The 12,196-nt window shown below is 46.7% G+C and overlaps 1 protein-coding gene across 1 annotated transcript in view; it reads right to left on the reverse strand.

The window, feature by feature from the left end:
* Positions 1 to 12,196, reverse strand: part of Rhoj (ras homolog family member J) — an 88,069-nt gene that overhangs the window by 14,268 nt on the left and 61,605 nt on the right. Inside the window, exon 2 of the mRNA XM_005399158.2 lies at positions 7,975 to 8,033. Coding sequence (XP_005399215.1) covers positions 7,975 to 8,033 — 59 coding nt within the window. The remainder of the gene's footprint in view (positions 1 to 7,974; positions 8,034 to 12,196) is intronic.

Genomic DNA, 12,196 nt, shown 5'->3' on the forward strand with positions numbered 1-12,196 from the left:
TGTGCCATAGGTATATTTTTAATATCACCTTTGGTGTCTTTCTACTGCCTCTGCTGTCTTTATAAAAAGGAGTGCGCACATGTGTACACATATACATAGGCACACGTGACCCAAGCAAGTGCCTTAGCGTGTCGAACGTGGTCTTTTCCGGCGGGAGAGCACACAAGGATCTACTCAAGTAAGCAAAGGTTTAGGTACTCAAGAAAAGTGCGAGGCAAGATGCAGAAAATAGAATCCTAAGAAATAAACCAAACAAATCCTCAAAAATCACAGCTGTTATGGTGGCTTCTATACCATATTTCTATTAAAGCAAATAATTGGAGATTGGGTGCACAACTGAATAAATGTTGCTCATACCGGGCCTGCTCTCTGCACCGCGGCTGAGTTGTGCTCTCGTCCGCGTATGTGTTACAGGTGTTGTGGGCAGACCACGGGGAAGGCAATGACTGGTCTGTGGCCCTCTCCTGTACAACGAGCCCTGAGCACCACCACACTTTCTCTCCCTTGGACTCTCTGCCTCTCTCCTTTCTCTCTGGAATAATGCCTCAGAGAGCAGCTCGGTAAGACTTACAAGCTGAGAAATCGTCGCGGCTGTAATCTATAACCATGCATGGTACTACCTGTCCCCGGCCACTTGGTCCTCCCATCCGGATCATCACAAGTGGATCAGGGACCACACTGCCACCTGCACCCAGTTCACAGAAAATGTTCCAGTGGTCTCCAAATGATGACGCAGTTCTTCTGAGCCATTTACTTCGGTGGCTTCTCTTAGAACTACGGAGAGCTTTTAAAATATTTTCATGCACGGCTGATCAACTGCCTCCCCCAACTCCTTTCCTACTCTGGGACCAATAAAATCAGAGTCTCTGGAGAGTGGGCCTGGCCACGTGGGAATCCTGCGTGGGCTCAGAGTTGAAAACAGGTGGTTTGTATCATCACCATCTTCACTATCAACTGAGAATGTGTCCAGGGCTTATTACCAAGAACTAAGTGTGAGCTCAAGGGCTGGACAAGGTTCTAGACAGCTAGTAACATGGCTCCAACAAGGTGATAAGCTTTTAACATTACTGTGTGATTTTTTTCATACTGGGGATTGAAGCTATTTGCATGTGTGTGTGCCTGTGAAGCCAGGCATTTACTGTTACTCAGCAGACATGTATGTTTTCTTGTTTATTAAACTTGAGCTTGTGTATTTTGTAAAATAATTGAATAAGTTAAAATATAAAAAGGAAAGGAGGCATTGTTACTTATATAGATCAACTCTATTACATATTTTATATGCAGCCCATGACAAATCCTCTTTGCTCAGGATGGTGAGGCAAGTCAAAGGGTGGGCACCTTGTTTAAAGGCTCTGTATGCACCACCTCGTGGTATTTACACAATGGCACTGGAAAGATGGCACCGTCACCATCCCAAATTTCACAGAAGAGGAAGCTGAGAGAAAATTCCTAATGGGCCAACTCTACAGAGTTATTAGAAACCAGATACAAGTGCCGACATCCAGATCTGTCTCTTAGCTGTGACGATGCTGCTGTTATTGCTCAGAATTGTATGGGGTAGATTCGGCATTTTCTTGAACTTAATTACACAGGAATCAGTGTACACACAGGCATTACCCAGGGATCTGAGGAAGTGAGACCGCTGGTACATCTGAAGCTGGCATCTGCTTGAAATCACCACAGGATGGCAGCAAACACTGTACATTGAAAACCCAAAAGTCCAAGACAAAAAACACAATCCGGAGAAGTGACAGAACCGGAAAAGGCAGGAGCACAGAGAGTCTGAATGGTTCGGTTTGTTTGATTCTCTACCCAGCCACCGTCAAGGAAACTGCTTACATTCCGGGAAAGTCACGCAGGCCACAGTTTGCTGATGGGAACCATCTAAGGCAAATAGTGACCGGCAATCAAATTGGAGAAAGGAAAGGAAAATACACGAGACAAGTCCATTTATGGGAAGTGAGACAGGTGATGTGTTTCCCTTACATGTTGTCGGGGAATTTGATAATGCGGAGCGTTTATCTGATTGAACCGGAAAAACACAGTGTCAAGGGTAGAAGAGGATTTGAAGATGAGTTAGTGCTGTGGTTTCCAAAGCATGGTCTTGGGCCAGCTGCGGGGTCCACACCTAGGAGCCTGCTAGGAATGGGCCACCCAGCCCTGCTCAGGGCGAGACCGGGAGAAGAGCCAGAAACTTGGGCCTTCACATGCTCCAGGTGATTTGGGAGTAGTCAGGCTCCAGGACCAAGGGTCACTATTCTTCCCGCTCTCCCTAATATCGGGCGGGTATCGACAACTTCAGAAACCCATACCGGGCAGATGGATTTACACAGGACTACAGAGCAACAGTGCTCCAAAGAATGCTTTTATCTGAGGGGCAGGGGCTGAGCATCAGCTGTGGCTGTGAACGAGGTAGGGGTTCAGGATTAATAAAACTCGGGACTGGGCGCCGAGGGGATGGCAGTTTGGGGATTTGAATTCACACCAGCAGATAGACCGGATGACTTTTTGATGGAGCATGCTGTCACCCTGGGTGGGGAGATCTCGTATTCAGGTGACGGCAGGGGCTGTGGGGAGAGTCTAACGTGTTCAGCCGGTGTGGAGGCCCCTTCTAAGGCTGAGAAGGAGGTAGGAAGACGGGCGCGCACGGGCTTCATGAGGAGCCATTTTTTAATATGTAAAAGCCTGTGGATGGGCGGGGGACTAACATGGACCCAGGGGCTGCGGTTGGAGTTGGAGTGGTGAGGGACTGGGGGAGGGGGGGCTTTCCAGTGCTTTCTACCCACTTCACTGCAAAGGCAAAAGGATGTTTGGTCTGGAAGAGGATACGGAACTCGGTGGCTGGGGCACTATGGGTAATTATTCGAAAAGTTCAGAGGAAATTTCAGTAGCTAATGGACCAAATAAATAGTTGAGTCCTACGTACGGGAGCAGCCACATCCTGACCATACAGGTGGTCGGTAAGTGAAACCGCGATACCCGCGCTGCTCAGACCTTATATAATCAGTCACCTGGACCTTGCCAAGCACAGATTCTAGCAGGTCTAGGCTTTGCGTTCGTGACAGGTGCCACAACGCTGCTGCTCCAGGGAGCACATGTTGAGTAGCAGGAAAAGTTGCTCCGAGCACAGCTCCTTGCCCCCTCCTTGCATTGAACTGGGAGTAGAATTCTGCTTCCAATTATGCCTCAGTTGAGTGACATTTATCCCAGATTTTCCAGAATCAGTCTCATTTTAATATTTTCTCATACATCAAGCTGGTTTGGAAAATGTGGGTAGCCCATACAGACTGGGTGCTTAACCCTGCCGTGAGGACTGGCTAGGGCTCACCTCTTAACAATATGCAGGAAGAGTTATTTGTATCTCTCAGATCAGTTGATTTTTCCAAAGAGCTAACAGCAGGAGCTGTGGAGACAAACACTTGGGAATTCAAGTCCCTGCCTTCGCTGGGACTATGTTTCAGTCTTGGGTAAATGCTCTCTGCCTCAGTGTCCTTATCTGTAAATGGTAACAGTGCCAGTCTCACAGGGCTGCTGTGGGAATAGAATGTGTTAATATTTCTAGGCTTCTTGGGACCGTGTCTGAATGTAGCAAGTGCTTTAATGACTTAGTAAACAAGTCCCGCTCCACCCACCAACAACAGCTGCAGATCCTGGCGCCTCTGGGATCCCACGGCTGACTCTGGAATTAACTTTTCCTGAACCGAGCAGCAGTGCGCTCCCAATGTTTGCACACCCTGACTGCCTCTCTTGGTCCGTGTTCCTTCGGCTCCAGTTTTCATAATCTGGGGAGGAGACTGGGTTCTGAGGTTGCTTTTACAAATCACCTGTGGAGTGGACAGACCCCTCTCGATTCCTGCAAACCGCACACTCCTGGGAGCCACGTGAAGACGCACGTGAGCGGGGAGCTCGGAGGCTTCTTGAGGGGAAACATTTGCTCTGAGGCTTCAGGCGAACTTTCCATGGTAGGCTGATGCCAGATCCTGGACTCCAGATGGCCTCGCCGTGTCAGCCAATAGCAAAGAGGAAGACTGGCGCTTCCAAGCGGACCTCAGTTGCCACTAATGAGCCCCAGCCGTTCACGCCGCCTGCTTGCGTGCTTTCCGGCTTGTCTGGTTCTCGGGGGAAACGGGAGGTCCTGGGGAAGATGGGCGGGCTCGCTGCCCCGGGTGAGGGAGGGCCGATGGCCTTCACGTTCCCGAGATCGCATCTTAGCGGCGTGGGCGGAGGGGGACCCGGCTGGGGGACCGGCCCGAGCCCCCCTGGTGTGATCTGGGGTGCAGATCCCACGCCTCACGCCTAAGCTCCTGTTTGGGGTTCTGCCCAATAGATGAGCCAGAGTTCTGTAGACTCTTTCTCCTGACAAGACTACTCCACGTTAGCTGTGTCCCAGCCTTAGCTGTGTTTAGGCTTGGGGAGGGGGCTAAGGTCTCATAGCAGCCGCTTCGTGTTGGCGGTGGACCTGGGCGTGGACCTCGGGGCCACCTGTGACCAGGCACGGGGCCAACTGTGCCCTGGCAGGGGCATCTCCAGCCGGGGCTTTGCCGCAGCATCGTCCGGGGCAAAGCTGTACCTGGTCCCAAAGTTCTGGAACCGGGTCAAATGACTGTGCTCAGGCTTGACCTTTTTTTTTTAAGATAATGAGTTCCTGTCACTTTACCTTTCAGAGTTCATTTGCTTCTTGAGGTTGTTTTTGTCAACGCTGACTCGTAATTAACTCAAGACAAAGCTAAAGGGTCTTCATGTAAGAAAATTAATTATTCAAGCAAGAGGGAACTCTATATCATATTCAAAGACTTAGTTCCTTTTTTGTAGTTCAGAGACTATCAACTGGTTTTTGAGATCGTCTCTCTTTGTTCGTTAATAATGAGCTAAAAGAGTAATTTTGAGTTAGTTTATAGGTGTTCTTTAGCTATGTGACCTCAGGAACATTAACAAAAATATAAGGAAGGGCTCCGACCGGGGGGCGGAGCTTTTGGGACAAGGGTTCTAAATTAAATTTGTTGCAAAGCCTTCTGGACTTCACTGTAGAATCTGTGTAATAGCTGTTTTTCCACTGCACCTTCAGACTTTGGGAACAATGCCTCACCCAGCAAAGGCTTCTGGAGTAGTGCTTCTCAGATCATCCAGGGATCTCCTTAAAGTGAATTTTCAGATTCACTCGGCTGGGCTTGCATTTTTAATATGCTTCCCGGGGATGCTGCTGGAGAGTGGATTATACTTCAGTGACGATTTTCTCAAACAGTGGTTCTCAAAGTAAGATGCATAGACCACCAACACCAGGAAACCTGCAAATTCTTGGGACCCACCCTGACTTGTGGAATCAGAAACTCTTGGAGTGGGGCCAGAGTGGGTCTGGGTTTTACACTTCATCTTAGGCAAAAGACCAAGAAGCAATTGGGTCTGGGTTTTAACAAACCTTACGCTGGGGATTTAGCTTAGCGGCACAGCGCCTGCCTGGCAAGCGCGAGGTTGTGAGTTCGATTCCCGGGCCGGAAAACAAAACAAACCTTGCCAGTGATTCTGAGGCATGCTCAAGTTTGAGAACCACTTTCTAGAAAACTACTGTTCTGGAAAAGGGTGATAGGTATCCTTTCATTGTAACACAACCCAGGAGTGGAAATTTTTCTCTGATGAAAGGTCTCCTTTGGGTCTAGCCTGACATCTAGTTCTTTCAGGCTTTCTCGAAGTTATACTTTTAAGGTTCTCATAGAACTCTACAAAGAACCTTATGAGATGTTCTGATTCTTTTCCCCTATGCTTTATGCTCCCCTAGGAATTTTGTCAACCTCTGAGCCTTCAAATAACTGATGGAAAGCATAAGATGAAAATTAAGTGGAGGAAATGTCCAGAACCCATTTATCTTATTTGGTTAGCACTTGTCACTTCTGTGTCCAGAGATTTGGATCTCCCGCTTACTTCAATTCAGAGTTTAAAGATATTTTTTTTACAGTGCCTTAATAGCTTTAACACTTACACTAGCATTATTTAAAAAATTAAAAAAGAACAGAGCAGTGGGAAAGAATAATTAAACTCTACAAGAGCTTTTAAGTAGTTTTATTGGATGTGAAATTAAGTAGAGTCCTATGGGAGTTGTTCTTGGGGCAGTTAATTCACAGGAGCCCACAGCTGTCATCCTGTGTGGCTGCAGAAGAAGGGACAAACAGAATGGCCATGAGGGGGACACAGCTTTTTAGGAGGCCAGGGAGCACAGAAGGGTTTCAGATATGGAGTAATCCTTGCTGTATGGAGATTCTCAAACTGGAGTATATTTATAAAATTTGACTATGAGGGCATAAACTCTCAGGCTGTGAGATCCTGATGACAGGGGACACGCCTAACAGCAAGTGATTGGATTCGAGTTGGAAATTCCAGCCCCCAAGGCAGTGTACCTCTATTGGCAGAAGTCTTTCTGGTGGCGGATATAAGCATCCTCCCGGGAGGGGAAGCTGGATTCTCCTAGGAGCCTTGAGTCTAGGGCTAGATTTTCCAGGTCGTGTGTACAGCACTAGCCTTTGATGGCCCCCATTTATACAGTTACTACTGCAAATGCACATGGGAATCTTCAAAGAGATTATGTATTTTCTGGTAGAGATCTTCCAAGATGAGCAAAAGGGTATATTTCCAGATAATTGTCAAAAAAGGCCTGGACAAATATACAACCAATAACAGTTACCCAGAAACTCACAGTGGGAAATAGCACGGTCAAATGGCCCCCCTACAGGGGCTTACGACGTATAAATTTGGACAGATTTGAACAATCTGCTGACTTTGCCCTAATTAAGTGACCCAAGACATATGGTAACAAGCTCTACTCAAGAAATTAAACACCTGCTGTCAGCTCCTTGGCCAACCCCCCTGACCCCTGAGCTTGTAATGTTAGGAATTTGTACACTGATGTGTGGGGTGATAGGAAAGATAGTTAAGGCAACATTTTCACCCCTGTAGAGCGTGTGCTAATGAATTAAGTGCTGAGAATTCTACTCCACACCCTGACATTATTGGCTGGCCAAGTTCTCCAATTTGAAGAAATATTTCTGACAGAGTGAGAAGATTTTGAGAATCTTAAAGAGTACAGTCAACTCCCAGTTATTTAGGGGTTGACCATCACCGTTGGAAAACACCCAGAATCTTAGCTTTTCTTCTTTTCATCCATCATTTCCCTCCCTCCTCTCCTCTCCTACCAATCTCTTTTTGGACCTTTTCACAGTACATTAGACAGCTCAAATGATGGGCAAAGGAAATAACGTGCAAAAAATGAGAGCAACCAGAATTTATAACATTGACCTATTAATCCTCGATTGGGCATAGGTTTGGATGGGAGAAAATTTGAAACTCTTGGTGGAATCAATTATTTTAAAGCTGGGCATGGAGGACCATGCCTACAATCCCAGTGCTTGGGAGGCTGAGGCAGGAGGATTGCTGCAAGTTCAAAGCCTGGGCTACAATAGTGAGTTCAAAGTCTGCACTACATAGGGAGACCCTGTCTCAAAACACCAACCAAATAAATAAAAATAACTATTTTGGTTGTTATTATTATTATTATTTTTTTGTGGTGCTGGGGATTGAAGCCAAGGGTGTTCTACCATTGAGCTACACCCCCAGCTATTCTTTTTTAACCCTAAGTTGCTAAATTGCCTACATTGGGCTCAAACGTGTAACCTTCCTACCTCAGCCTCCCCAAGTGCTGGGATCATGGACTTGTGCCACACACCTGGCAATTTTGGTTATTAATGGTTGCTAGTTAATGAATGACTCATTATCAATGCCTTGGATAATATGATTTACTTTATTAATAGATATAAAAATTTAAAAAAAATATTAAGAATGGCTATCATTTTAGATAGATAAGTAGTCCCTCAATGATCAGAATGGGCAGTATCGGTGGTGTTAGTCCCGCTACGACAAGCCAAGGTCATTGCTTCCCTTACACCCCCGTTCCCCAATCCTTAACAAGTCAAGATGATAAAAATATACCTGTCCTGCAGTGTCATACAGTCCAAGCAAGTGCTGCTTGCCTCCCACGGTCACAGTAACTAGGGGAGAAAAGAGGAGAATCCATAAACAGAAGTTTCGCTCAGGAGCGTTCACATTTCTCCATGCCAGCATCTCTCTGGGCAGCAAGGATAAGCATATGCCGCAGCCCTGTGTATCCTACACCAAGTCAACAGCATGGTTTCCAAATGAAAGACAATCTTGAGCCACTGTGATGGCAGATGGCGTGAGCCAATCCACATTTTTCAACCCAAACAAGTATCACTGGAGCCACGAGAGCATTCCATAAGCTGCTCATTGAGTTTTTTCAGGCTCTTGAAACCGAGCTCTTGCAGGAAAAGGCCGTAGGACCTCTTCCTAGTTAGGTTGCTACCTTTTCTTTGGTTTGAGCCTTCTTTCAGGATACCGAATTGTGTAAGGTACTTCGTGATAGAAATCTCTCTGCTTCTATCTGTCTTTGAAATGTTAATAAAATCTTGGAAACAAAGAATATTAACTTACTGCTTTTTTTTTTTTTTTTTGGTACTGGGAATTTAACTCAGGACCTCACACTTGCCGTGGAGGTAGGTGCTGTGCCACTGAGCTATATCCCTAGCCCAATATTTTGTATTCTTTAAAGGAAAGCAAATAACTAAATGAGAAGAGCTTAGTGTTTATTTCAAGTTTTCTAGTGAAATACAAACATGATTAAAAATGTAACAAAATGTTCTTGGGCATTAGTCCAACTGATCCTTTATGATTTTAAAACTTAATTCCAGAAGGAGTGTTGCATGGTTAGGTTTCACCTACCTACAGGGCATATGGAAAGCGAAGAGTAACCAGTTTGATTTTCCCAGCAGGCTTCCTACCTTGCCAAGCAATTGTGTCCAAAAGTGAGAAGTAATGCAGGGATACCAACCACTCTGTACATGTCTGGAAATGAAATTTAGTCTCAAGTTGAGACTAAAATGAGACTGAGCAGATTGAATGGGAGAGAAGGCAACTCTTGCGGCGAAAGGAGGGAACACATTTAAGTTTCCACAAAAGCCGAATCTCTTTGGAAATAGGAAATAAAATAGGAAGAAAAGCATGACTTTTTTCCTTAGTTGATTAAAAAAATGTGCAAATGCGTGTAAAGATGATTCCTGGTTCCTGCTATCATTAGCGGTGCAGGAAATGAGAAAGGAATGGAATAGCAACATTTTATAACCGTATCTCTGACATATGCCAGCCAAAGTCTTTAGTTGGCTGCTCAGAGTTTCTGATCTGCTATTGATTTTTATTTTTGTTCCCAGGTTCGTGAGCTACTTCTACGCAAAGCATTTGTTAACATCCTTCTTTGAACAGTACTTGTTTAAAAGCACTGCCTCCCCAGGTCCCGGGAACTGTTTTTCTAATCTACTCAGACCCACATGTGTACAGCTAGATAACATAGCTGCAGCCACCAGATGGGCTTTTAAGGCGATATTTTTAAGGAAAGCCAGCTCTGTCCAACCCCGGTTACAATGCTGTGAGAGGAAAGGCATTTCTACATTTTACTTCTAAGTCCTAAGTCAGGTTAGCAATAGAAATAAAGGTGACGTGATGTGGCCCAGGACTCTTTGTTCTGTTTCATTTTTCTCTTCTTGTACACTGGCAGAAAAGAGCTCTGATGTTTTTGGAATCTGCCTAAATGGTTTCTTGAATGACCAATAGGCCACCTAGTCATGGATCGGGAATGACGGGAAGAAGTCCAGGCATTACAACATGGAATTTCCTTCCCCCGCAAGTCCAGCACATGGAGGCCAGGAGAAGCTGTCCCTGAGACCTTCTTAGACTGTCTCGTACCCTGCGGGACCAGCGCCCTCTGTGGCGTGAGCTGGAAGGCAGCCGAGTCACTCTTGCGGCCCCACTGTGCACTGCACGTGTTCCTAAACGGTGGTTCTGATCTTTGCCCTGGAGCCCTGAGCTCCTGCTGTGTTCTCCGAGAGCAGCCCTTCCCTCCAGCCTGCTTCTCCCCAGGCCTCACACCTTGCTCCTTGGCACCTTTGACTCCAAAGAATTTCATTAGGCCCAAGGCACGTGAGAGCTAAGGAAGGCTAAGCTGTAGGCCGAGAGTCTGGGCACAGCCATCTCGTCCCTCAGTCTCTTTCCCTTCTGCAAGGGTTTGCTGTGTTCCTGGACTAAAGTCAGATTTGGGAGTAGGAAGGACAGATACAGTTCTTCCTCTCACGGCCCATGGAGACAAGTGGTTTTCTGGGAAACCATGGGTACAGCTACTCCAAGGCCATTGTCAAAGGTATGGGGGGCACGGTGAGGGCACTAGTGAGTGAGCGTGCATCTGTGCACACACGCTGCTGAAGCATGGTCTGAGCAGGCTTTCCGGAGATGTCTGCGCTGAGTTTCAGGGGACAGCCCAGAGTTCCCCCAGGCCCTGGGGGAGATGGGGCAGCAGAGGTGAGCCCAGAGCGCAGGGCTGCTCTGGCACACTAACTCAGGCTTTCTTCTGAAGGCTTTCTTAAGCTGTGAGAATCCAGAATACTGTTTCTCACACTCTGTAAAAAAGTGAAAGAAAAGCAATTAAAATGATTTCTTTGGGTTAAGGCAAAATGGCCATGGGAGGGAGGATAGCATTTTTTGTGTGGAAACCATTTAGACTCTCAGCTTTGTGTGTGTGACAGTCTGCTGTGCCTGTGTGAGACTGGCCCGGCTGGAAGAACCCTAAAGAAGGGGAAGAGCGTGCGCCCCTACCCTTGGGAGTCACGTGATTTTCTCTTTCCTACTCTTTTATTCTCCCATTCCATTGGAAAGAAGCTAAGTGGATCACAGTTAGGTCAGAGGACATCAGGGACCGATCTAAGCTTGCTCTCGCATTGTGGGTTGTACAAGTCATGGCTTTGTGAGTCCTCATCTTGGACCAGCTGTGGGTGCCCTGCTGCTCACCAGCCTGTGTCCTGTGAGCTTTCTCAGTTTGGAAAGAAATCATCCACAGCTGCACAGATGGAAAATATTGCCATATAGCAGTAAATGTCAAGGGATCAAAAGTCAGGTGGCTCTTGCGTTTGAATCCGGTCTTTGCTGCTCACCATTTGAGTGACCTTGGGAGAGTCACCAGGTGTCACTGAGCCTGATGTCACTGGGAATACCACCTGGGCATGGTGGTGCCTGTCTATAAACCCAGAGACTCAGGAGGCAGAGGCAGGAGGATGACAAGGTCAGGGCAAGCTGAGGCAACTTAGCGAGATCTTGTCCCGAAATAAGAAATTAAAAAGGGCTAGGAATTTCACTCAGTGGTAGAGCATCCCTGGGTTCAGCCCTCACTAACACACACACATACACACACACACACACACACACACACAAAGGGGATAATATCACCTACCAAAGAGAGTGCTCCTGAGGAGGAAATGAAGTGAGGAGGTGCCTGGTACACAGCCTGGCACATGGCAGGTCCTGAACAGTTCAGAAAATGGGGTTGGTGTTTATTTGGCCCACACTAAGGGCAAGGGCCAGGCTGCCAGTCTTTCTGCTGAATGCCCAGTGCTCATGAATTGGCAGATGATGGGATCTTGGTATTGTGAATTACTTTCTACCCTACATAAGAGTGATTAGACGTGTCTTCTATGCTCTACTAGTTAAGAAGGTCCTGAGGGCAGATTCTTCATTCCCACATGACACAGTATAGGCTCGCACCAATCAGGGTAGGCTTGGAGTGCACAATGCGGAGCTGGAGTCCTTCAGAACGTGCAGAGCTGCAGCTGGAGGCTCCCCTTGAAGACACAGACATGCTGGGAGGCAGCTACAGCCGGCAAAGCTGCCTGGCAGACAGTGATCAGGCGAAGGTCCCAGATCATGTTCTATTCTGGGAGCTATTAGAGTTTAGAGAGGTTTTAAAGAGAGTGGGTCAAATGACCTGCTAATAGCTCACATGGTTCTCTCAATAAAGTGTGAAAAGTTGTCAGTGACCTGTTAAGGGTGCAAAATGAAGGCCTTCTTCCTGAAATCCATTAAATTCTTTGCTGCCTCAAGCGCTTCCTCTTGGAGAGAATTGGAGTGGTTCATTTTGTGAGCTGATATGAGGTGATAATGAAACCTAATTTGGGGGTTTGCTCTCTGGAGGATCAGTTAACTTTACTCAGAGAGAAAATATCCCACACAGGACCCAAGCTTCCTTCCCTTAGCATTCCAGGCATCTCACAAAACTTTGTATGTTATTTGCAAGCCTGGATGAAGAGGTACTAGTGAC

This window comes from Chinchilla lanigera, unplaced genomic scaffold (assembly GCF_000276665.1).
Source record: "Chinchilla lanigera isolate Chin_1 unplaced genomic scaffold, ChiLan1.0 scaffold00065, whole genome shotgun sequence".
Lineage (NCBI taxonomy): Eukaryota > Metazoa > Chordata > Mammalia > Rodentia > Chinchillidae > Chinchilla > Chinchilla lanigera.